The sequence below is a fragment of the Macrotis lagotis genome, chromosome X, assembly GCF_037893015.1.
Source record: "Macrotis lagotis isolate mMagLag1 chromosome X, bilby.v1.9.chrom.fasta, whole genome shotgun sequence".
Classification (NCBI taxonomy): domain Eukaryota; kingdom Metazoa; phylum Chordata; class Mammalia; order Peramelemorphia; family Peramelidae; genus Macrotis; species Macrotis lagotis.
In genome coordinates, this window is record NC_133666.1 from 154,483,307 (window position 1) to 154,509,297 (window position 25,991).

The 25,991-nt window shown below is 35.8% G+C and overlaps 1 protein-coding gene across 1 annotated transcript in view; it reads right to left on the reverse strand.

Moving 5' to 3' along the window:
* Positions 1 to 1,943: 1,943 nt before the first annotated feature.
* NXNL2 (nucleoredoxin like 2) overlaps positions 1,944 to 25,991 on the reverse strand; it is a 30,598-nt gene continuing 6,550 nt past the window's right edge. The window contains exon 2 of the mRNA XM_074200301.1: positions 1,944 to 3,780. Coding sequence (XP_074056402.1) covers positions 3,612 to 3,780 — 169 coding nt within the window. The 3' untranslated portion in view covers positions 1,944 to 3,611. The remainder of the gene's footprint in view (positions 3,781 to 25,991) is intronic.

The window sequence follows — 25,991 nt, forward strand, 5'->3', positions numbered from 1 at the left end:
AAAGGATATTCAAAGGCAATTTATAGATGAGGAAATCAAAGCAATCCATAGTCATATGAAAAATTGCTCTAAATCATTACTGATTAGAGAAATGCAAATTAAAGCATCTCTGAGGTACCATCTCCTACCTATCAGATTGTCCAATATGACCAGAAAGGACAATGTTCAATATTGGAAGGGATATGGGAAATCTGGGACACTAATATATCATTGGTGGAGCTGTGAACTCATCCAACCTTTCTGGAGAGTAACCTTTAATTATGCCTAAAAGGCAATAAAAATGTGCATACCCTTTGATGCAGCAATACCATGACTGGGTCTATACTCTGAAGAGATCATGTAAAAGGGTAAAAATATCACTTGTACAAAAACATTCATAGCAGCCCTGTTTGTGGTGGTAAAGAATTAAAATCAACTGAATGTCCATCAATTGGGGAATGGCTGAACAAATTGTGGTATATGCATGCTATGGAACACTATTGTTCTATTAAAAACCAAATGGGATGGAAATTCAGAGAAGCCTGGAAAGACTTGCATGAACTGATGCTGAGCAAGATGAGAAGAACCAGGAGAATATTGTACACCCTAATGGTAACATAAGGGTTGATTATCAATCTTATTGGACTTGCTCATTCCTTCAATGCAATAATCAGGGACAATTTAAGAACATCTGCGATAGAGAATACCATCTGTACCCAGAGAAAGAACTGTGGAGTTTAAACAAAGACCAAAGTCTATTTATTACCTCCAATTTTTTATGAAAAAGTGTCTTATGTGTTATCTCTAATATTTTATTTTCTCCTCAAGGATATTATTTCTCTCCTAACATTCAATTTTGATCAATGTATAGCATGGAAGCAATGTAAAGATTACTAGATTGCCTTCTGTGGGGGGATGGGGGAGGGAAGAGAGTATGGATGAAAGATTGTAAAATTCAAAACCTTACAGAAAATGATGGATAGGAAACTACTATTGTATATAATTAGAAAACAAATAAAATATTAATTTAAAAATAAAGAAAGAAAATGAAGGACAAACATTATTCTCTTTTATTCTCTGATTTCTCCTCAGCAATCTCATCTGCTTTAAAACGTTCAGCTTCATTTCTACACAAATGATTCTCAAATCTATGTTTGAAGACTTAATCTCTCTCCACACTTTCTTACACCTTTAACCACCTAATGGATTTCTCTACTTAACTCAAAGGTCACGCACCCCAGAAGGAACAGATATCTTTTCATTAAGAATGCTTCCAAACTTTCCCCTTCTATTGAGTGCCCCCATCCTCTCAGTCACCCAGATTTGACATTTTAGACTCATTGGTTCCCTGCCTTCTTCTTTAGATGAACAAGAAACCATACTCTGGGAGTTTTAACCCTTTCTTCTCTGGAACTTCCTGGGATGCTTCTTTTCTGATTGGTGACCACTTCTTCCAGTCATCGTTTTGGACAGCTTCACCTTACCAGTAGGGCATGCTCTTCATCCCCTCCACAGGCCCTCTCCAGTTCTAAAAGCACAATTACATATAAACTCTTCTAATGGTCAAAAGTCAGTTTTCCGATGACAAAATTAAAGCTACCTATAGTCATGTGGAAAAATGTTCCAAGTCATTATTGATTTGAGAAAAGCAAATTAAAACAACTCTAAGGTACCACCTCACATATCAGATTGGTTAAGATGACAAATGTTGGAGAGGATGTGGGGAAACAGGGACATAAGTACATTGTTACTGGAGTTATGAATTAATCCAACAAGTCTGGAGAGCAATTTGGAACTATTCCCAAATTGTGCATATGCTTTTTGTTTCTTTATGCAAGGCAGTGGAGTTAAGTGACTTGCCCAAGGTCACATAACTTGGTAATTATTAAGCTTCTGAGACTGGATTTGAACTCAGGTCCTCCTGACTCCAGGTCTGGTGCTCTTATCCACTGTACCACCTAGCTATTCCTAATTATTCTTATAATTAGTTTCTCTTCTCTCAAAGTTGTCTTGTTCATAGCTCTAAAAATAAGCTTTCTAGTGCAGAGGTCTGATCATGACAATTCTGGGCTGCAAAACATTCAATGGCACCCTTTAGCCTCTAGGATAAAATGTGGATTCCTTAGGCCTACACAGTCTGACTCTACACTATCTTTGCAGCCTCACTCCTCATTATTTCCAGTTCTGGACTCTTACAATCCAGTCAAACCAAATTCAGTATGCTGTCTCTGAACTTAATGCATTTTTACTGGATGTCTGTACCTAGAATGAACTTCTCGTCTCTACCTTTCAGAATCTTTATCTTCCTTTGCAAGTGAACATAGGTAGTAACTTCTTTTTCATACAGCTCTCCCTCATTTATGTCTCTGTGTTTTCACCACACTCAAATATTTCTAAATTGCATCTCTCCAATAAACCATAATCTCCTTTAGAGCAAGGACTGAAAGTTTTTTCCTCTTCTTATCCCCAGTGCAGTGCTTTTCCAACACAGTAAATTTTGTGATGCACACACACACACACACACACACACACACACACACACACACACACATACACACAGAGATGAGCAGAGACAGAGACACAAAGTATATTTATTGAGCATTTACTATGTTCCAGTCATTGTGCTAAGGTTTTGATACAAACAAAAGCAAGCAAGATAGTCCCTGTCCTCAATATCCTTAGCTTCTAACAGAAGAAGACAACACATAAAAGGGAACTGGAAAGAAAGGGTACAAAAATTTGCAAATGGTAGTTCAGAAGTGACAAGAGAGCCTAGTTTGGGGCAAGATAACCTTAGTTCAACTATCAGATCATTGAATCTCAGATGTAGAATCTATGACTCCAATAGGGAGAGAGAAGAGATGAACATGATAATCTATTAGGCATCTAATTTTTTTTGGTATTTAAGCAATGTGGATGTTGAAAGATAACTAAGGAATCAAATACTTTATTGCTACAAAATATAATGATATTAAAAAATAGCAGGATTATTAATTATTAGAGAGTTTAGAAAAAAAGGGGAAGAAGAGAGGAAAGATATATATGGTCCTTAAGAAGAACATGGGAATAGACAGTTTGTGGGAATCATTTATTCATTTACTATGTGATATCATTTGCTTGAAATTGTAAAGGGGATAATCAGAGACAAAATACAGAAAACAGGTTTCTTTATTAAAGCCAAAAGACTATAAATTTTATTAATATAGTTGACAATTTGTATCATTAAAATAGATCACTCTGCAGAAATCTATTATATGAAGAAATATATATTACTTTACCTGAAGAGACCTTCCTATGTGAATTTTTGCATAGATTTTCAAAACTGACATACTAACCTATCCAGGCAATTACATCCAGGAATGACTCATTAAGCTCTTAGTATAACAACAAAAATAATAACTGAGCCTCTAGGGAATAGGGAAGACATTTTTCCTGAGAAACATTTATTTAATGCTCTTTCCTAGTGCCTCTGTTATGAAATATGATAAAAGAAATACTAATAAACAATAGAAAATTAATTTCATCCTTTACTTTTGCCTTCAGTATGATAAGAATAATCTTCAGAACTATGAAAATTATATGATAATCATACCCTAAAGTCCCTTGCTGCTTCTATGCCATTGTTTTCAAATTTAGTAAGAAAAATTCTGAAAGATGTCAGCTCCTTCCAACCAGCTTTGGAAGCAGGAGAGTCCTTGTTCTCTAATTTGTTTCCGTCCTTTGTCAGTGATGACCTCTCCAGTTTGTTTCACCACCACCAGCTTAGGTATAGCTGTGATATTATATCTCTTCTTCAAATCACTGGGAATGACAGAAAAATACAAGAAAATGGTAAGCATTTCAAGTCAAACAATCAATCATTACAATGTTTTATTGATGAATACTCCTTCTATCAATATAAATCATGACTTAAGTGCCATATCAATCATAATATAGAGTTATGCAAAGTAATAACAGAATTCATTCAAAGCAATAAAAGATCTAGAATTTTAAGGGAAATAATAGAGAAAAGTAGGGATGAAAAAATGGAACTGTACTTGCGCTAACGTAATAATTTTTATAATTTTGGGTACTGTTTAAAAATAGAAAAACAGATCAATAAAACAGATTGGATAAGGAAAAAATTAGATAAAATTGTAATCAACAATCTAATATTAAAAAACCTAAGAACATAAATGACTTGAGAAACAATTCTCTATTTGACCAGCATTGTGGGAAAATCAAAAAGCAGCTTGTATAAACATAGGATCATAGATCTAGAGTTGGAAGGGTTCTCAAAGGCCCTTTATTTCCTTAGATTGGGAAGATACCTGATTTGTCTAAAGTCAAGCAGCTAAAGAAGTCTTGGAAGTGAAACCTTTGCAGCAAATATGCATGGCCAAGAAAAATAAGTTCTTTGTTGGCTACATTCAAAAATGCATTCTCATTCTGCATCTAGAGTTTATCATCTCCCTGTCAAGAGAAAGGTAGAATTCTTCTTCATTGGTCCTCTGGAGTTAGGGTTGGTCACTGCACTAATTAGAGTTCTTAAATCACCAGTTCTTGGGCAGAAAATTGTGCTTGGGTCATTAACAAACCAGAACTAAGCCAGGAGAGCAGTGACTATACAGCTCTCCTTCTATCACACTACCTTGGAAGAACTGAAAACTTGCAGGTGGGAAGGAAGGTGGTCTACTAATATAAATTTTAAATTATATAACAAAGTAATTCACAAAATGTTTTTATATTAGTAGAACAAATTGAGAACTCAACATACTGAAGCAAATGAACACAGTAACCTCATATTCTCTGAACCTAAAGGTTCCTGGAACTGGTAAAATTTTTTGACAAAAAACTCCTGGAAAAACTGAAAAGCAGTCTGGCAGAAAACAGATTTAGATCAACAACTTGGGCTCTATGTTAAGATAAATTCCCAAAGGATAACAGCACTGTAAGGATAAACAGCTTCGGAAGATTGAAGAACTCTAAATTCACTAAAGAAAAGAATTCCTTAAGAAAGTATAATTGGCCAAATGGAAAAAGGAGGCACAAAATCTCCCTGAAGAAAATAATTCCTTAACAATTAGAATTAATGCAAATGGAAGCTAATAACTTCCTAAGACAGACATCTAGAAACAAGAAAAATAAAATAGAAAAAAAAATAGAAAAAATGTGAAATATTTCATTGGAAAAACAACTGACCTGTTGAGATAGCTTAAGAATTATTGGACTGGGGTAGCTAGGTAGCACAGTGGATAGAGCATTGGCCCTGGAGCTAGGAGGACCTGAGTTCAAATTTGACCTTAATAATAGATTTCACCTACTCTGTGACCCTGGGTGAGTCACTTAACCCCATTGCCTTGCAAAAAAAAAAAGAATTATTGGACTACCTGAAAGACATGATCAAAGATTAAAAAATAAAAAGATCATAGACATTTCTAGAAATTGCCAAAACAAAGCAAAACAAAACAAAACACTGTCCTGACATTCTAGAACCAGAAGGTAAAATAATAATTGAAAGAATATAGTGATTGCCTCCTTAAAAAGACTACAAAATGAAAATTCTCAGAAATATGATAGCTAAATTCAGCCCTCATAAGTCAAAGAGAATACTGGAATGAAACAAGTTGAATACTGGGGAACCACAGGATCACAGAAGATTCAACAATCCCTTTAAATGCTTGGAATAGGATATTCAGCAAAACTGAATATAATTCTTCATAAGTAAATTAATTAATTAATTTTAAAAATTCCCACTCCTAATGGGAAAAAAACAAAAGTTGAATAAAAGAAATGGACCTTCAAACCTAAAATTCAAGAAAAGAATAAAAAAGGTAAACCTTAAAGAGTATTCCAAAGGATCTCAATAAGGTACATTTCTATATGGGAAGCTTATACATGAAATTCCTACTTGTCATTATTAGGGCAGTTAAATGGAATTTACATAGATAGAGGTGATGGATCTAAGATAATTATATTGGAATGATCTCCAAAAAAAAAATAAAGTGAGAAAGAGGGAAGCCCTGGGAGAAAGGGAAAAAAGACGAGAAAAATAGGAGAATTTTTCTCAAGGAAGAATTTTTACAGTGGAGAGGAAAAGGAGTAGGGGTGCCAGATAATGCTTGAACCTTATTCTCACTGAAATTGGCTCAAAGGGGGAACTCAAAGAGTTGAAGTGTAGAAATCTTGTCTTATCACACAGGGAAGAAGGGAGGGGGATAAAAGAAGGTGGTATGCTGATAGAATGGAGGGAAGATTGGTGTTATTGGTGGACAGAAACAAAAATCTTTTGAGGAGGGACAAGGAGAAAAAGAGAGAAAAAGGATAAACAAAAGGAAATAGAACTGAGAAAAATACACAGTAAGAACTCTGAAAAATTTTACAGAAGGTTTTTCCTGATAAAGACCTCATTTCTCAAATACATAGAGAACTGAATCAAATTTATAAAAAATTTGAATTATGGTCAAAGGATTTGAATAGGTAGGTGGTTTTCACAAGAAGAAATAAAAGCTATCTATAATCATATAATAATGTTTTAAATCACTATTGATTAGAGAAATGCAAGTGAAACAACTCTGAGATACCTATCAAATTGACTAACATGACTGAAAAGGAAAACAGCAAATGTTAGAAGTGGGTAAATTGAGACACCAAAGCATTGTTGGTGGTATAAAAAGCTATTGCAACCATTCTGAAAAACAATTTGGAACTATGTTCAAAGGGTTATAGAACTATAAAACCTCTGACCCATCAATACTAGATCTATAGTTCAAAGAGACTTTAAAAAAAAGGAAAAGGAAAAGAAATTACATGACTCAAAATATTTATAGCCACTCCTTTTTTTGTAGTGGGTATTGAGGGAATGCTCATCAATAGGAAAATGGATGATTAAGTTATAACTGTGATGGAATTAGTTATTGTTTAGTTGATTTTTAATTATGTCCAGCTCTTGGTCACTCAATTTGGGGTTTTCTTGGCAAAGATACTGGAGTGGTTTGCCATCCCCTTCTCCAGTTCATTTTATAGATGAGGAAAATGAGTAAAAAATTGTTAAGTGACTTGCTCAAGGTCACACAGGAAGTGCCTGAGGCCAGATTTATACTTAGTAAGATGAATCTTCCTGACTTTAGACCCAGACCTCTATCCATTGTATCACCTAGCTGATCCTGTGATGGAATACTATTGTGCTATAAGAAATTATTAGCATGATACTTACAGAAAAACCTGGAAAGACCTATGCATTTATGGAAAATGAACAGAGCCAGGAGAACAGTGTATATAGTAACAACAATATTATACAGCGATCAGCTATGAAAGACTTTTCTATTCTCAGCAATATAATTATCCAAGACAATTTTGAAGAACTTAATGAAAAAAAAAGCTATCCACTGCAAGAGAAAGCACTGATGGCATTGGAATGCAAATCAAAGTTTTACTTCATTTTTCTGTTTTTTTAATCTGTTTTTGTTCACAACATGAATAATATGGAAATATTTTCTGCATGACTGCACATGTATAAGCTATAACAAATTGCCTCCCTCCTCAATAAGGGAGAACTCAAAATTGAAACAAAAATGAATACTAAAAATTCCTTTTACATGTATTTGGAAAAAAATGAAAGATTTTTAAAAAAGATTTCATTTTATTTATAATATGATTTTTTAAAAGTTCTTGCTTCTTTTTCCCCCCAGAAATTCTAAATGACTTTTAAACAAGCATTGTTTTTGTTTGAAATTTTGTTTATAAACATTGCAAATTCAATTGTCTCTGGTTCCCTAAATCAAACACAAATCTTTCTTTTTCTTTTTTTAGGGTTTTTTTGCAAGGCAATGAGGTTAAGGGACTTGCCCAAGGCCACACAGCTAGGTAATTATTAAGTGTCTGAGGCTGGGTTTGAACTCAGGTACTCCTGACTCCAGGGTCAGTGCTCTAGCCACTGTGCCACCTAGCTGCCCCCACAAATATTTATCATAAATTTTTTTACCTATTCCTCCAGCCTTGCTTCCTGAATTGGGATTTATATTTGAATAAGTTCTCTGTAATTCTAGAGGGAATTTGGAAGTTTTATTTGGTTTCCTGCCATTGCTTTCTACTGGTATTATAGTTGTACTCTGGAAGGATCACAGGGCAGCTCAACTGGGTATCTGAAGACTTTCAGTGAGCCCTAAACAATTTGGTTTATGGTTGTCTAATCACTGACTTCCAGGAATTAGCTTTGCAAGCTCCCAAACTAGGTTTGGGCCTGGGTGACACAATTGTAGACTTGACCCTTATTTATACTTCAGGAGATTGCTGCTGGCCCCTTTCTGACAGTTAGCTAGAAGACTCTAGATAGAGTGATTAAGCTCCTTGCCCTGGGAAGCCCCAGTCTGGAATAAACCTGTAAGCCTTGCCTGGGGTTAGAACCACACCATATCTGACTTCTGGCTCACTTCTTTTCTTGTTCCTAGTCTAATATATAACTTCAAGCCCAGTCCTCACTAGAACTGAGATCTCTCCTTTTCTGGGTATACGATTTGAGAATCTTTAGTTTCAGGGTCTGAGTGACATAGCTGCCAAGTGCTCTTACTCACAATCTCATTTTCTCAAGCTTATAGATAGTGGTAGGACAAGTCCCAAATCTGTCTCTATGATGGAAGACTTCATGCAGACCTTCTTGGTTGGAACCGCCCCCCCCCATTCCCCAGTGCTATATCTCCCTATGTTAACTTAGGTTGGGGGGGGGGGGGGAAATGACATGTTTTCTCCTTATTTTTCAGTCTGTTGCTCTTTCTTGATCTTTGTTGGAGTAGTTACAGGGGAAAATTTGATGCTGCTTCCTCTTAATTTGCCATCTTTCCTTGTCTTAAAATTAAACTAATATAGGGTGGAGTCAGAATGGTGGAGTAAAGGCAGGGAGTCCCCAAAGCTCTCCCACAAACTACTCCAAATATCTTTAAATAATGATCCTAACCAAATTCTAGAGTGGTAAAGCTCACAAAAAAGCTGAGAGAAACAATTTTCCAGCTCAAGTCAATTGGGAAGATCCATCGCAAGGGTCTATTATATCATGGTTAGAAAAAAACCCTGCAGAGCAACCTGGGTTGCCCCAGATCAAACTGGCTCCAATCATCCAGGAACAGACTCCAAAGCTCCTGGAACTGTACTAGAGGTGGCAATTTCCAGACCTCTCAGTCCAGGGATTGCCAAGTACAACTTGGAAGTTCAGCAGGAAAATTCTGCTGCCCCAGAGTGATCATGGAGCACAATCTAGCATGGGCCTCAGGGCAGACCCAGTCCCAGGGGACTAAGAGTGAATCTGGGGGAGCCACCAGCAGTTGCTTCCAGAGGGACGGTAAGGTGGGTCAGATAAGTAGGACTTTTTTGCTTATTCCATACTCAGATCCAGGTCTCAGTCTGGGGCCCCAGTCTTAGGAGCAGAAATACAATAGAACTTACTGCCTGCAGCTGAACAGGGACCCTCCTCACAGTTCTAAGACAGAAAAGAATGCTTATTTTGTCACTCACAGACCAGAACATAGGTGAGGAGATTGGTCATTGCCTCTCATAAAACCTTGGAGGAATTGAGAACTTACAGGTCCCTGGGGTACCTCTGAAAATAGCTGCAAAAAGTCTCAAAAGTTTGGGATGGTACTACTTCTACCTTGGAAGCAGAGTCCCACCTTAACAAAGAGTTAAAATCAAGTCATAGACTAGGGAAATGAACAAACAACAGAAGAAAAAAAGTCTGACCATAGGAAATTACTTTGGCCATATGGAGTATCAGTATAAACACTTAGAAGAAGATTAACAAAGTCAAAGCTATTGCATCCAAAGCCTCTAAGAAAAATATGAATTGGTTTCAGGTCATGGAAGAACTCAAAAAAGATTATGAAAATTAAGTAAGGGAGGTAGAGGGAAAAATTGGGAAGAGAACTGAGAAGGTTGCAGGAAAATTATGAAAACTAATGCAGAAGCTTTGGTGAAGGAGATACCAGAAAATACTGAAGAAAATAACATCTTAAAAACCATACTGGGCCAAATGGGAAAAGTAGTCCAAAAAGTCAATGAGGACAAGAATGCCTTAAAAAAAGCAAAATTGGTCAAATGGAAAAGGGAATACAAAAGCTCACTGAAGAAAATAATTCCTTAAAATAAAGAATGGAGCAAAGGGAAGCTGATGACTTTGAGTAAAATGAAGGAAAAAAACATGCATGAACATGGTTAATGAGGGAATTCATTTTGCTTGTTAGTGGGATAAAGTCTGAGATTTCTTCAGTAGAATATTATAGGTTGGAACTATGTGTCCCTCTTCCCTTGACAAACAACTTCTGGGATATTGAGGAAGAGTCAAATGATCCCACCTTATCTGTTGAAGTCCAGATGTCCATTCAATTCCTGGGGCTTAAGGGATATTCTGATTTTGGTTTGAATTATATGCTCTTTTCCTTAGATTAACTTACATGTCTAGAATGTGAAGACCACATTCCTCATTAATGAGGGTAGGTCAGTGGCGGGGTGGGGGGGTGGGGTGGGGGATTGCATTAGGATAAATGCAATTCTTGGGTCTTTTTCTTTTGCTTCAATCTCTATAATTGATTGGGGTCCTTTCCTTGAGAAACGAATAAAACTTTCTCTTCGTACCTTGAGAGATCTCTAAAATTTATTTAAGTGGCATTCGTCCTACACAGTTTGGAGCTCCTGCGGGATTTCATACCATTGGGGACCTCATCCTCTTGGCAAAAAGGTGCCCCTGTCCAAATTCTGGCAGTTTGCCATTTTCTAGGAAGCCTTGGTTTCCCTTCTGTGCAAGTGATCTGAAGCGGACTCGGTAGGAAGAGAAGAGCAAACCTGACCGGTCAGTGAGGATGAAGAACAGTCATTAACTTCTGTGCACAAAGGCCCCCAAAAAGGGTAAGCCTAGACCTTGGAATCTGAAGGCACTAGATTCCTGGACAATCCATTTGGGTGACTGAAGGTTGGGGGTGACCCCTTCCAGTTTGGGCGTAAGAGACTTGGATCTAAGGGCACTTGATCCTGAGAGGTCTCTGTCAATATTTAAAATGTGAAGGGTCCTGTCCTAAGCATTCCTCCAAGGCAAATCAGGTAAATAAGACTAAAATATAAAGGGAAAAGTAAGAAGAAAATGATGAAGTATTTTTGTCTTGTATGGGGAAATAAAGATATAAGAGATGGAACACATTTGATCTGCCTTTGGGAGGGAGAGATTGTCAGAGAGGCTGAAATCTCCCCTCTCAGAATTCCTGAGATGTCAGGAATTTGCCATTGATCTGTGTTTTGAAACTGTCAGTTTGGAAAATTCTGTTGCATTTTGTGTGATCTGTGTTTGTGCCTCTTCTGTCTTTATGTATTTAGAATGTCTATTTACTTGTGTGATTTGTTAAACAGGGGAATGGGGGAGTTAGTGAATTCCCCTAAAGAGTTCCTTGGGTAGCCTTATTTTGTTATTTTGGATTTTTAGGCAGTATTCCTCTAACTCTCCTTGGCTCTTCCCTTGAGCCTGCTTTCTGCCTGTATTACAATGGACAATATGATCCCTCCTTCCTCACTTCTGGGTTGTCTCTTGAGCACTTAAAAGAGGGATTTTTAAAATTTTTGCTTAAAAAGGAATGGATACTTAGCTGTGTGGCCTTGGGCAAGCCACTTATCCCCATTGCCTTACAAAAAAAAAAACAACTAAAAAAAAGAGGAATGGATTATGGAGGTCAAACTACTCACCCTGCTATTCTACCATTATGAGAACACCCCCCCCCCTTCCCTGTTTATGTTCCCTTCTCTTCCCAGTTCTGTTATTCTGTTGTGCCAGAGTGTTTCTCCTCCCCCCCCCCCCCTTTTAGAAAAAGGACTAAGAGAGAGAGAGAGTTACTTCAGGAAAAAATGGTAAAATAAGTATTAAAAAGGGACGCTATTTTGAAGTTAAAGAAGCAGGAGAGACAGTGAAAATTACCAGATATGTAAACAAAGATATCATAGGAAGAAATGCTATTTTAATTGGGAAAAAAGTTGTTAGAAATAAATTTCAGAAAGACTAGAGAGTTAGGTTAATCCTAAAATATATAATGTGTTTACCAAGATATGCCAGTGTAGGGGAAACTAAATAGTTAATCTTTTTTCCAGAATTATATGGCAACATTAGAGCTTCAGGAGTTTATCAATATAGATTCTGATGATGTTGGTGATTACAGAAAATTATGGGACATGTAAGGATTTAAGAATAGATCAACCCCCCCCAAAAAAAGATTGTCCCTCTATAAAAGTTATTTAGCTTGTTCTATTTGAAGGGGGCAGGGAATATTCTAATCAGGCTAAGGGATTTTTGAATGACTGTTTGCCTTCTCTAGGGTTTTAGCAGCTATAATATATTGTGAAAAGTGTGATTCTAGTTCAGACTAGTATAAATTAAAGTCAAGAGCTAATGAAAAGGAATGGTGGAACAGTATTGAGGAAAATGTGAATTGTATAGTCTGAATAAGAGGTTCTGGAAGTACTAGGAAGAAAATCCAGATGTAGAGACAGTTGGGGTTTTTGAACCATTTGTTAAGTATGGAAATTGGTTAAAGTATGCAGATAGAAGATTTGAGCAGGTTTGACTTTGTATACCAAAGATGGTTTTGGGAACTTTGTAAAGTGGCTTACAAATCATGCTAAGAGAAGGAAGTGGTTGTGCATCAAGCCCCACATGGAAATCAGCCCCTCCCTCACTGAGCCAGTGGTAGTTGTGCTAGGTGTGCAGAGTTAAAGAAAGGGGAGGGGAATTCTTAAAGAGAAAAAAAAGCTGTGCTTTAGGGAGAGTTTAGAAGAAGTTTAAGTGAAGAAAGAACCTTTAAGGGAAAGAGTTAGAAGTTAGAGGAGGGAAGATTTCCTATCCTTATGCTTTCTCCCTGGGTTGGGAGAAGGGTTGGTGGGTTGGACATGTAGTGGTCTCAATCCCATTCACCATTTTGTTAAGACTTGAACCCTAGACTGAGTCCACCAGAGAGCCACACCCACCTGTGGAGGGGGAGGGGGAGAGGAGACCTCAAGTACTTAAGCCTTAAAAGGACAAGAGACCCCATCATAAGTGGAATATTTGAAAGGAAATAGATAGATAGATATAGATAGATAGATAGATAGATAGATAGATAGATAGATAGATAGATAGATAGATAGATAGAGATAGATAATCCAGGGGTTATGAGACACTTTTTGAAAGGAAATCACATTTAATGAATATCTTCTCTGGTCACATGGCCTGAGTAATGACTCTCACTATTTAAGGTTTCTGAATTAGAGTTCTGGGAAGCACACTGAGGGTTTTAAAAGAGGGATATTAGTGTTATAACATTCCGACAAAATTTGTATGGAATGAGAGGAATTAAATAACCTAGCTTGTTAAATTAGTTTGAGATTATAAACTATTGTAACACTATTGTAACTTTTGCAAAGTGTTTAGTGGTTTGGGATTTTAAACTTTATTGTAAACTTTACTGTAACACCTTTGGGTTAAAGAAAAGTGGTATTGTTATTACTAAGAAGAGAAATACCTATGTTACTAGGGATGTTTACTGCTTTCTTTCGGGAAGAAGCTCTAATTTGTTTTAATGTTAAGTCTAATAATGCTAACAATTATATTTTTATTTTGGATAGAGCATTTGGAATGTGAGTGCTGTATTCTCAGTACAAGGTACTCTAAAGTTTTATCACACTAAACTGTTGGGAAATTTAGTAGTTATTGATTGAGGTTTTAAATGTATCATGTATGATATTGAATTCTGAGAATCTGGGCAAAGAAGTCTGGAAGACAAAAGTATAAAGATCATGGGATATTCAATTTGCTCTTGTTCTGAGGAAAATGGGATGTTTAAATAAGAATCTTATGATTAATGTATATTAACAATGTATGTTTAATTTTAAAGAAGTGGACTTCTCTCTTGGTAACTGTAGACAGCTGATGGGGGAGGAGGGGCTCCAAACAAATAGCAATTGTGTGGGTCCCAATGTAAGGTAATTTAGTGATGAATAAGCTGTTTTTATCAGTTATGGGATTTTCTTTTGTAACTGCAAAGAGATTATAGTTGCAATATTTAGTTATCTCTTATGAATATTATTTAAATACTGTATTGATAAAGTCTAGGATTAACATGTGATTGCTTTGGAGGGCAATAAGGGAAATATCAAAGTATGACCATTTCTGGAATAGATCTGTGGTTTCATGAATAATGTTATAATGGAAGGATTGCTTTGTACAAACTAGTAATTTTTGTGTTACTCTTATTGCTGTTCTGTTATATTGAAATTAATAATGCCTGTTGGAAATTTAAAGCTACCTATGATATTCTAATGGTTTTAAGGAAGTCTGAAAAGTAATTTGTATGTTAAGGGGGCAGCTAGGTGGTACAGTGGATAGAGCATTGGTCTTGGAGTCAGGAGACCTGAGTTCAAATTGGACCTCACTTAGTGATTACCTAAGCTGTGTGACCTTGGGCAAGCCACTTAACCCCAATTGACTTACCAAAAACAAAAATAATAATTTGTATGTTGAGGATGGCTAGCAGCTAAACAAATTAATGGGGGGGAGGGCAGGCTGCTAGGTAGCTCGGTAGATAGAGCACCGGCCCTGGTGTCGGGAGTACCTGAGTTCAAATTCAGCCTCAGACACTTAAAATTACCTAGCTGTGTGGCCTTGGGCAAGCCACTTAACCCCATTTGCCTTGTAAAAACCTAAAAAAAACCCACTATGAATATGAGAAAGATAAACACAAGATAATTTGAGATTTTTCTGGGCAATCTCCAGGACAAAGGAGGTGTTAATTTGTTGTAAAATACAACAGGTTAGAAGGAAGTTTCTCTAGCAAGGGGAATCTGATATATTATCTTTATAAAGAGCTGGAGTAGATATGATTTCAGACAAAAGGATGTCTCTAGTAAGAGGTAGGGGATGAGACCTGTAGGGTCAGTCATAGTTAGAATACCTGGTTTTAGGCAAAGACCCAGGAAGGACACTCAGAGCTTTAGGTAGGGGTTTCATTAATTGGGACTCCATTAAGACTATAATTAGAATTTAGTGAATTGTATTCACTAGAAGTTCTAATTAGGTAAAACAACTATTTTATATCATGGGACTTTTAATCAATTTTCTCTTATACCAGGATGGTCAACAAAAGAAAATGCTACTGGGTAAATATCATGTTCTTGGAGCCAAGGAAACCAATGGGCTAAAGATGTTAGGTGACAGGGATGTGCAGCCAAAGGGATGGCTTCTCAGTATGGCTGAGGTTGGACCCCTTTGACTTGATTTCCCCAAATGACATTTGGATAATGTCTCACCTGGAAGAATAAATCTGGCCTTAGATATTTGACTTACCTGCCTGGACACTTCAATACTTATATCTATAAAGGAATTTTCCTTTATTGTCCTGGATCTTTATAGTTTCTAAGCAAACCAGAAAAAGAAGTTTTAGGTGAATTGGATCTAATAGCCAGAGATGGGTTAGGTGTCTGGCTCTGAAACCTGCTATGAGCTACATGCTAAGATAGGAATTGTTTCCTTTTAGTTTTTGTGTTAGGGGGAATATTTAGGTAAGGAGAAGAATGGGAAATTCTTAGGATAATTAGTTTCAGGTTCTAGTTTAAGGAAAGGAATGTGAGTTAGATAAGTACACCAGGAAAAGGAAAATATGGGAATAGTTTGAGGGGAAAAAATTTCATTTTGGTTAAGGATGTTTGAGTCATTATTGTAAGGAGAGCAAAGGTTAAGATTGTTTTAAACCAGATGCTTGGTACTCTTAGAACAAAGATGACTGTTGAATGTATGTGTTACAAACTGGAATCAATGTGATCATTCTCATTGGGAGTTTGCTCATGTAGTAAAATACTAATGGAAGTTTATTGTGTTAAAAGTGAAGTATGTATGTCAATTGGCAATAACGCAAAATGTAAATTGTAACAAGCTCCAGAATCTCATTGTTTTGTGATAGAAATATGTGTTTGGATCTGAGTAAGATGTTAAGCAGCTTCTTTACCAGAAAACAACTAGTCACCAGGGCTGAAGAGGACTTTTTGGAACAGATTCAGAAGATGATGAAGACAATGGATGCCTCCAAGGGAGAAGAGAAGAAAAGGAGAAGAGAGGAGAGACACTGGACCAGTTAATCTCCACCATCTCTCACCTATGTGTACATTGTTTATCTGTAACTTCCCCTTGACTATGTAAGTGTGACACCCCTACTTATGACTTCCTCCTTATGGAAAGGAGAAGGGGAGGCAGGGTGAAAATGTTCTCCATTGAGAAAGAAAGAGGGAGATTATTGAGTGGCATGATTATATCACATGAGTCTGTATATCCTATCTAGGGAGTCCTATCTCTGATTTACACAATGGGGTATTAGTAATGGTGGGAGGAGAGTCTAGCTGACAGAAGTCAATGCCCAATCTTTTAGTGTGGCTAAATGTTGGACTTTCAGTAGTCCACAACATTTTGCGAATTGACTCTGAGTGGCGGTACCCCTGGGTCTGACTTAGATTCTCAGTTCCTGGTCAGAGGTGCACTGTGGCACAGGATTCTGATCCAGAGGAGAGAGACACCAGTGGCATATGACTGCATCATTCAGGATGACTATTGTTTATAACTGACTGGCAGGATATTTGCCTGGAGAACAGCAAATGCCTGGACATGTCCAGAAGCGGGGTACATATATTCTGCGGGGTACTTATATTCTGGATATACATCTTAGAGAAAGGTGGCCTCAGACTCATGTGAGATTAATGATGGCAACTAAAGGACTTGTTAAGGGAAACTGATTATGAGTTAGTATGGACTTGCAAGGAAAGTGAGAAAATGGCCATTTGCAAGAAAAATAATTTAAGGAACTATTCTTGGGGTTGGTCCAACAGTACAAAATTAGGAATTTATTTTGATCAATTTTGGAGCCAGGAAGACCTTTCTAAAGATGTTGGTATAAAAAATTTGCCAGTAGAAGGAGGCACAGCAAATTTGGAAATGTACCTATTATCATGGTGATTATAGGGCTTATATAAAAGGGTCCCTGGGAAGTAAAGAGGTGATCAGGGAGTTGTTATTTAGACTTAAGGGCCTACCCAGAAATCTCATCAAAATAAAAGAGGAGGGATTGAGTGGGATAAAGTCTGAGATTTCTTCAGTAGAATATTATAGATTGGAAAATAGTTAACTATGTGCCCCTCTTCCCCTGACAACAACTTTTGGGATATTGGTGAAGAGTCAACTGACCCCACCTTATCTGTTGAAGTCCAGATGTCCATTCAATTCCTGGAACTGAAGGGATATTCTGATTTCTGTTTGAATTATATGCTCTTTTCCTTAGATTAATTTACACATCTGGATTGTGAAGACCACATTCCTCATTAATGAGGGTGGGTCACTGTGTGTGTGTGTGTGGGAGGGATGTCAGGTCAGTGGAGGGGGGGATCAAGTTAGGATACATGTGATTCTTGGATCTTTTGCTTTTGTCTCAATCTCTGTAATTGATTGGGGCTGTCCCTCGACAAACGAATAAAACTTTCTCTTCATACCTTGAGAGATCTCCGAAATTTATTTAAGTGGCATTCATCCCACACACTTGGCTCTCTACACTTGTTACAAGTGTATCAGAGAACTGGTCAGTGGGAACCTTAACTTCAGTACAGATACAATGTGTTCTGCCTGCTGCCAAACCATGCAGAGAGGCATAGTGAGCCTGGCTCTACAATTGTGTGATGATAAGTATTGAAAAAGTCTTCTTCCTCTCCGCTTCAGAAATGGGCACATAGTTTATGACCATGCCCAGTGCTGGGCTAAAACTGAGGATATGTTAAAAAAAACTCCCATTGGGGAACTTATTTTCTCATTTTCCTGGTGGCAAGTGAGACAATAACTGATAAAAATTCTCCTGGTAAGGAAAGATGTAGGAGCAATGATCTCACCAGCCTCTTGCTGTCCACCTTCCTACCTTGCCGCTGTGGGTTAAAATATGTCCATGAGCATAGAATATGTAATTCTTTGTTTCTTTATATTTGTTCTTTTTTCCCCTAGACAAAAGAATATGGACGATGGTCCAGACTAGGCTATGTGATCTAGAAGAGCTTGCACAAGTTTGGTTAGCCATCAGGGGTCCAGAATTCATATTAGAGTTTGTCAGCAGGTAACCCAGGTTAGACAACAGTGACTTCTGAGTATGTTCATCCAGTGCAGTTTTGTATTGACTCTGAGCGGCAAGAAAACAACTCTTTAGCATTGACTCTGCTAAATCTGGAAGTAGATTTTGGCAAGGAAGGGGCAGAAAGGGGAACAAATCTCTGTATAAATCACTTCAAATTTGAGTCCAATCTCCTCCCTGATACAGGTGGTAAAAGGTAAAAGGAAGTTTAAGAGGATGTATTTCTGTTCTTGCTATATCCTCTCAGAAAATATTTCTTCATATAAGTTAATTGATAGTAATTGGCTAAATGCTGCTGATATTAGAGAGATATTAAATGTGACTGGTATTTGAAATTGAGATTACTTGAGAATGAAAGTCAAAAGCATTAGACAATTCAATATATTTCAAGGATTTTCATAGAAAAGCATTTCTTAACTATTTTTGTGTCATGAACCCTTCACAGAATAATGTTTTAAAATACATATAATAAAATACATAGATTGCAAAGGAAACTTATTATATTGAAAGCTATAAAATATTCAAAAATAAAACAAGAACCCTTTTCCCACAACAATAATCACAACTGCCACCACCACAACCACAGCAAACAGACATTTAGAACCCTGAGGGGAAGATACAATTTTGCCCTGGGGACTCAATTTGCCAATGAAAGGAGTTAGAATAATTGCCCCTATGGTATTTAGATGCATTACACAAGGGCTTTTGTTTTTGTTTTCCCTAATAGGGAAGACATAAAAAAGAGTCAGATAGAATCTTCTTCCCAATCAAAAGAGAAGAGGGAGAGGGGAAAAGAGAGAGGAAGACATAGAGACAGAGAAACAAAGACCAAAGACAGAAGGAGAGGACAGAGAGAGAGAGAGAGAGAGAGGAATTACAGACATGCCAGGCAGCTTTGAAAGTTACATCTTGAATTTGTTTTATATTTGAAAAGAAAAGGAAGCTTTTATGTAATGGAGATTCATTTTCATGTGAAATCCTCCCTTTCTGTTTTACAATGTTTATGGAAAAAACTAATTTTATTTGGATTTTATTAAGTTCAGAATAAAAATAAAATTAATTGAAATTTTATAAAATAAAGGAAGGACCCATATACATTAAACTATTTAAAGCAGACATTTTGCAGCAGCAAAGAACTAGAAACAATATATCCACTGATAAATTTTTTAAAAACTAAGTTTGCAATCCCTCCATGCCTTAAAGAATTATCTTAATAAAATTCTGTAGCAAAAACAAACAGGTTAGATTTGAACGAGACATAGTCCATTACCAGTATAGTGATAAATATATTTACACATAAAACTTTTCCAAATTGATAGGGTCTGCCTAACCTTGCATTTTACTAACATTAATTACAAACCCTGGGTCAGTTCTTTGTCTCAACAAGTCAATAGTGTGATTCTAGTGGAAATATGGATATGCACCTGAGAGGGTGTGTTGAGGGCTAGGTCCTGAGTGTGATACACATATCTCTGGTGGCCAAGGTCACCAGAGATATGCATGTATTCTTGCTCATTAAATGGATTTGTTGGCTCACCAGTGAACCCTGACCTAAACAGCTGCGGAGCTAGAGGTGTGTAGAAAACTCTCTGATAAGGAAATCTATGGACTTCAAAGGATAAAAATTGTAGATTTGATCCAGGGAGCAATGCAGCACGGTCTCATCTATCCTGTCATGTCTGTTTTGTTATAAAAGTCAGAGTATGCAATAATAAAATAATGGAGTTTGTATCACGACCTTGTGTACAACTCTATTCAACCTGACTCTCAAGTCAATGTCCAGACATACACCAGAACTATTGCTGGCGATAAGGGTGAAAATCTGATATTTTTAATTCTTTAATTCTTTTAAATTAATTTGAAATTAATTCAAGAAATTATTACCCTTACTATTAACAAAACAACATATGTAGGTTTTACCCTTTTCTATTATTCTCCAACAGGAAGTTATCAGACTTCTTTTTAACTTTATCACTTTATCACTTAGGTTATGTGATAATTCCCCTCCTTAGGGATTTTTCCTCCTTTAACCTTCAGAGGGATTATTTCTCTCCTTTCATGCCAGATTATGGAAATCCCTACTCCTATTTAGTGTTGCCTGATTTCAGGTGCTTAAGAGTAATCTGATTTATTCCATCTGTTGCTATCAAGGCTGATCTAAGGCTAAATTGGGAAGGGCAAGTTTTCTTAAGGCACTATTTTCAATTTTCTTTTCCTGCTTATCCCTACCCAACCAAAGAGAGAGATAGACTAGATGTGTGCTTTTGTGTGTAAATATATTCATATTGCTGATGAATTGGAATAATTGGATACTTCTATGTACAAACACACACAAGATACATACTCTTTTTACACATGGTGACATGACAATTTAAAAGATTAACACAATCTTAAAAGATAGTGTCCAGAAAAAGGAGAGAGCAAATATTCCCATTGCTTCTTGACTATATGTAGAAAACTCTGTTCCCTCTAGGTATTTTCCCATTGGGTCTTTGACAAGCTGGAGCATATCAAGAAAAGTATAATCAGTGTGATGAGGAAACCTGAAAGCAGTCTATATCTTAATTACTTAAAGGAATTGGGAAATTGGAGAAAAGAACATGATGAGGTGTGGTGATGTGGGCAAGAAGTATTAGATTTCTCAGTTTGGCTCTAGATAGCCAAACAATTAGTGGGAAAATTGCAGATGGAGATTCTTTCTCAATATTAAAAAAAAGTTCCTAATAATCAATTGAATAATAATAATATCAAATAAATAATAATCAAATCAATAAATAATAAATTAAAATTAATGAATAATTAAAATTAATGAATAATTAATAAATAATATCAAATAACAATAATAATCAATTAAATAATCAATTAAAATTGTCCCAAAGTATAATGGATACCCTTAAAAAGTAATGAATTTTCCTTATAATTAAGCAGAAGCTAAAGGACTATTTGTCAGGGATGTTGTGGGAGGGATTTCTATTTAGCTATATGTGAGACCTTTTGGTCTGGGATTTGGTGCTTCTATGTGTCTTTTTTTTTTTGACTTCTAATGTGGTATCCTATATATGATTACTTTTCCCAGGTATGCTAGATTTCCAAATTCCAAATCTTTTAAAATCCTTTTTTTCTTAAGGAAATCTGACTATTCCATTCCATTAGGGTCTTTCTTTCACTAAACAATATTTTTTTTAAGATTCCCTAAAGAATCTTTTATTTTTTAAATTATAAAGACTTTATTTATTTTGAGTTTTGCAATTTTTCCCCTAATCTTACTTCCCTCCCCCAACCCCCCACAGAAGGCAATCTGCCAGTCTTTACATTGTTTTCATGGTATACATTGATCCAAATTGAATGTGATGAGAGAGAAATCATATCTCTAAGGAAAAAACAAAGTATAAGAGATAGCAAGATCAGACAATAAGATATCAGATTTTTTCCCTAAATTAAAGGTAATAGTCCCTGGTCTTTGTTCAAATTCCACAGTTCTCTCTCTGGATACAGATGGTATTCTCCATTGCAGAGAGCCCAAAATTGTCTTGATTGTTGCACTGGTGGAATGAGCGAGTCCAACAAGATTCATCATCTTCCCCATATTGCTATTAGGGTGTACAGTGTTTTTCTGGTTCTGCTCATCTCACTCAGCATCAATTCATACAAATCCCTCAAGGCTTCCCTGAATTACCATCTCTCCTGGTTTCTAATAGAACAATAGTGTTCCATGACATACATATACCAACAGTTTGTTAAGCCATTCCCCAATTGAAGAACATTTACTTGATTTCCAATTCTTTGCCACCACAAACAGGACTGCTATGAGTATTTTTGTACAAGTGATGTTTTTACCCCTTTTCATCATCCCTTCAGGGTATAGACCTAGAAGTGGTATTGCTGGATCAAAGGGTATGCACATTTTTGTTGCCCTTTGGGCATAGTTCCAAATTTCTCTCCAGAAAGGTTGGATGAGTTCACAGCTCCACCAACAATGTATTAGTCTCCCAGATTTCCTACAACCCTTCCAACAATGATCATTGCACTTTCTGGTCATATTGGCCAATCTGAGAGGGGTGAGGTGGTACCTCAGAGAAGTTTTAATTTGCATTTCTCTAATAATTAATGATTTAGAGCAATTTTTCATATGACTATGGATTGCTGATTTCCTCAGCTGTAAATTGCCTTTGCATATCCTTTGATCATTTGTCAATTGGGGACAGGATTGTTTTTTTTTAAGAAATTTGACTCAGTTCTCTATATATTTTAGAAATGAGTCCTTTGTCAGAAACATTAGATGTAAAGATTGTTTCCCAGTTTACTACACTTTTTTGATCTTGGTTACAGTGGTTTTGTCTGTGCAAAAGCTTTTTAATTTAAAGTAATCAAAATCATCTAGTTTGTTTTTAGTGATGTTCTCCATCTTTTCCTTAGTCATAAACTGCTTTCCTTTTCATAGATCTGACAGGTAAACTAGTCCTTGATCTTCTAGTTTGCTTATAATATTGTTTTTATGTCTAAATCCTGTATCCATTTGGATCTTATCTTGGTATAGGGTGTGAGGTGTTGGTCTAATCTAAGTTTTTCCATACTAACTTCCAATTTTCCCAGCAGTTTTTATCTAAGAGAGAGTTTTTATCCCAATAGTTGGACTCTTTGGGTTTATCAAACAGAAGATTACTATAATCGTTTCCTGCTATTGCACCTAGTCTATTCCACTAGTCCACCACTCTGATGCTTTATAATATAATTTTAGGTCAGGTAGAGTTAAGCCACCTTCTTTTGTACTTTTTTTACTTAATCACTGGAAATTCTTGACTTTTTATTTCTCCATATGAATTTACTTACAACTTTTTCTATCTCATTAAAGTAATTGTTTTGGAATTTTGATTGGTAGAGCACTAAACAGGTAGTTTAGTTTTGGTAGAATTGTCATTTTTATTATATTAGCTCAACCTTATTTAAATCTGATTTAATTTGTGTGAGAAGTGTTTTGTGATTATTTTCAAAAAGCATTAAACAATATTTTAATAAAATAGAAACTCCTAAAATATTGCTAATCTTTTGAAAATTTCTGCAGCACAATGCCTACCTGGATGAGACTGCTAATAATTGCTTTATAAATATTGAATAAATAAATGACAGTGAACTGATCTGATCATCTCTTTCATCTTCTTGTATTAATGGATATTAATGATTAATGTTGTCTCTGCTAGGCAAGATATTAAAACACTATTTACAGGAGTTTTCTAGATAAATTCAAAGAATTGTCAATCCCAATTCTTAGAGCAGTGATTCTAAATGCAGGAATTTGAAGCACTACTTTAGGGAAATAGAGAAAGATTTGTGACTGAGTTTTGTACCTATAAAGGGGAGTTCCTCTCCATAGTTGACAGAGCTACTCCATCAAAATATGATAAAAATAATTTCCTTTTATGATTTAAATTCTTTAAAATGTGAAAAAAAATAAAGGAAGTTATAAAAAGGTAATATGGCTTGGTGGATAAGGTACTACTTTTGGAGTCACATAGTACTGAGTTCTAATTTTGCATTAAACCCTTACTGAATGTTTGACCCTAGACAAGTCACTTAACTTCTTTCAGATCATTTCCCTATGTATATAAAAGTAGCTAGAGGGTTGTAGTAAAGATCAAATGAAATAATTTCTATGTTAATAACCATCTAACCACTTCTTAGTTTCTTTTACAAGGTCTTCATCCAGGTCCTACCTACTGACCATGAGTGTTCTTCAAGACTGTCCTGGGTCCTTCTTTTTTCCCTTTCTACTATTTCACTTGGTGATCTCATTTGTTCCTATAAATTCAATGATCTGCCTGCTGGTGATTCTCAATACTACTTATCCAGCTCTAACTTCTTTCCTCACCTCTAGACATATAACTCTAATGCATGCCTCAATTCCTCATCTGTGAAATGAGCCAGAGAAGGAAATGGCAGGCAGACTACTCCAGTATCTTTGCCAGTATCTATGACCCCAAATGGGGTCATAAAGAGTCATACATGACTGAACAATGGAATGCATTAGCCTGACTGCTCTGAAAATCAATTTGGAACTATTCTCCAAAAGTCACTAAAATGCATACTCTTTATGTGATTATGATGGAATGCTATTCTGCTAGAAGAAATGTTGAGCAGGATGCTCTCAGAAAAACCTGGACTAACATGAGTTGATTCAAAGTGAAATTTACTATGTACAAAGCAATAGCAATATTGTAGGATGATTTAGTTTTTTTAGCTATATTATGAACCAAGACAACTCTGAAGGATTAATTATGAAGAAAACTATCCATCCCCAGAGAAGGAGCTGATGGTGTTTGTATACAGATTAAAGTTATACTTTCCAGACTTTATTTTTCTTGAGCTTTCTTTTATTGGGGGGAGGGTGATCCAATGTTTTCCTTGACAACAAGACTATCATGCCAAAATTTTGCATAACTACAAATTTATAGCCTTCATGGTGAAGGAGGGTATAGAAGGAAGAAAGAGAATTTGGATCTCAAAATTTTAAAAATGGATGTTAAAAATTGTTTTTACAGGCAAACAGGGAAAAATAAAATACTAACTACATAATTTTAAAAAACACACACCCTTTCAAATAGTGATTACTATTAGGTGCATATTTAGTCAAATAGAGGTCAATGATAAAAAGGAAAGGACATGTATGTACTGAAATATGTATTACTGTGCTTATTTTATCAAAGAATTAGAAACAAGTTGAGTGCTCATCAATAAGGGAATGGCTGAACAAATTGTGGCACATGGATGTAACAATTTTACTGTACCATAAAAGTGATTAATTTTAAAAAATAAAAAAACAATTATGATATATATGAACTAATGTAGAATGAAATGAGCAGAACTAGGGGAACACTGTACATAATGGCCATAATAATGAATAGGAAAAAAAACTTGGAAAGATTATAGAAATGTATTCAATATAGTGATTAATAATGACTTCAGAAGACTAAAGATGCAGCATGTCACACACTTCATGTGCTTTTTTTCACTAAACATTTTTTTCCATCAAGGCAAATAAATTTTCTTTTTCTCCTGCCAATGAAAAGTAAAGAAAAACAAAACTGTTAAAAAACAAATCAAATTCCTACATTGGTCAAGAAAAGAAACAAAATAAGGTCTCAAATTGTACTAATGGTTATTTCCTTTCTACTGAAAAGTAGGTAGTATGCTTCATCATAAATCCTCCATATTTGATTAGATATTTTATTATAATTTCTTATTTGGAGCTTCTAAATCCTTCAAAATAATTTATTCTTACTATATATACATACAAACATATATATGTACATATATAATTATATGAATTGCTTTGTAGAGGATGGCAAATGCAGGAATTTGTTTTACTTTACCATATACATATATATATATATATATAGTTGTAATGAGTTTTGATTTTTCTTGTCAGTGAAAAGCAGGTTGTAGATGTTGCTGAAAACAAAACAGAATTAAAAACAGCAAGAGATATCAGTGGAGTGTCTTAGAGATCTATACTTAGTCTTATACTCTAATTTTGTTCTAATATTTTTTATCAATGATTTGGATAAAAATATAAATGGCATGAAAAATAGATTTTCAAGTGACACAAAGATGAAAGGGATAGCTAACATATTAGACAAAGTCAGGATTCATAAAAGGATTAAAGATCATAATAGTGGGCGGCTAGGTAGTGTAGTGGATAAAGAACCGGCCTTGGAGTCAGGAATACCTGGGTTCAAATCTGGTCTCAGACACTCAGTAATTACCTAGCTGTGTGGCCTTGGGCAAGCCACTTAACCCCATTTGCCTTGCAAAAAAACCTTAAAAAAAAGATCATAATAGCTCTGGGTTGAACTAAATAGATCATATTTAGTAATAATAAAAAAA